Below are 1,433 nucleotides of genomic sequence, written 5' to 3' on the forward strand. Positions count from 1 at the left end.
ACCCCCAGCAGCAGGAGGCCCGATCCACCTCTGGCCAAGCAGCAGCAGCAGCAGGAGCAGGAGGAGCAGCAGCAGGAGGAGCAGCAGCAGAGTGTATTGAAGGTACCTGGTGTATACTACGATGGTGTGCGGCGTATATGGAGGGCCTTTTGGCACCAAGAGGGCCGCCGGGTGATTCGTTATTTTACCGTAAATAAACACGGATACCGCCGGGCCCATCAGCTAGCGCTGCTGACGAGAAAGAAAGCTGCGGAGACACTCCAGCAACAAAAAAAAATTAAACTTATGATACTGCAGCAGCAGCAGCAGCAGCAGCAGCAACAGCAGCAGCAGCAGGGGGAGGGGCACGGGCAGCAGCAGGCTGTGAAAATGCAAATTGATGGAGATATGGTTTTGCACAGTGATCATGCTGCTGCTGCTGCTGCTGCTGCTGCTGCTGCTGGTGGTCTGCAGCAGCAGCAGCAGCAGCAGCAGCAGCAGCAGATTGTTATAAAGCCGCAGCTGACGCATGCAGAGGCTCACTATGATGCTGCAAACGCCAGGCTGGAGAAGGCCCTAGAACAACTGCGACAAATACAAGAAAGAGAAGCAGCAGCAGCAGCAGCTGCTGCTGCTGCTGCTGCTGCTGCTGCTGGGGGGGGGGCGACAACAGACACACAGCCATCGACAGACCCGCATGCAGCTAGCAGCAGCAGCAGCAGCAGCAGCAGTTGTTCAGATGCTCAGTCTGTTGGCTCAGCAGCAGCAGCAGCAGCAGCTGCAGCAGCAGCAGCAACAGCAGAGGGTCGTGTATCTCTGGTGAAGTCTTACGGTGGTTCTTCGTCCCAGCTCTCATCGTCAGCAGCAGCAGCAGCAGCAACAGCAGCAGCAGCAGCAGCAGCAGCAGCAGGCAGCGTATACAGCAGCGCGAGCGGCAGAGTAGACTACCTAGAGAGAGTAGCACAGCTGCCGGTGGAGCCGCAGGTGTATTGGGTTGAGTCGATGAAGGCTTGGGTGGTGACAGCAGCAGCAGACGAAGAGCAGCAGCAGCAGCAGCAGCAGCCAGCAGCAGCAGCAGCAGCAGCAGCAGCAGCAGCAGGGGGGAGACAGCAGAGATGTATAGAAGAGGGGGGGCCCCGCATACTGAAGACCTTCCCTATACGCAAATTTGGCTTTAGGGTGGCGCGAGAAAGAGCAGTAGAGTGGAGAGACAAAAAGAGAGGGTTAATATACACACAGCAGCAGCAGCAGCAGCAGCAGCAGCAGCAGCAGCAGCAGCTGCAGCAGCAGCAGCAGCAGAGTGCTGCTGCTGCTGCGGCCGCGGCGGCGGCGGCAGCGGCAGCAGCAACTAGTAGACGCAGTAGACACACTCAACAAAATAATATACAGAGACAACATGTAAGCATCCGTTTTTTCTATTCCTGCTGCTGCTGCTGCTGCTGCTGTTGCTGCTG

The 1,433-nt window shown here is 57.4% G+C and overlaps 1 protein-coding gene across 1 annotated transcript in view; it reads left to right on the forward strand.

The window, feature by feature from the left end:
- EMH_0067630 (uncharacterized protein) overlaps nucleotides 1-1,433 on the forward strand; it is a gene marked incomplete at both ends in the record, with an annotated part of 5,289 nt that overhangs the window by 3,355 nt on the left and 501 nt on the right. Inside the window, one exon of the mRNA XM_013498648.1 lies at nucleotides 1-1,377. Within this exon, the coding sequence (XP_013354102.1) occupies nucleotides 1-1,377 (1,377 nt within the window). The remainder of the gene's footprint in view (nucleotides 1,378-1,433) is intronic.

This window comes from Eimeria mitis, genomic scaffold (assembly GCF_000499745.2).
Source record: "Eimeria mitis Houghton genomic scaffold, Emh_scaff3595, whole genome shotgun sequence".
NCBI lineage: Eukaryota > Apicomplexa > Conoidasida > Eucoccidiorida > Eimeriidae > Eimeria > Eimeria mitis.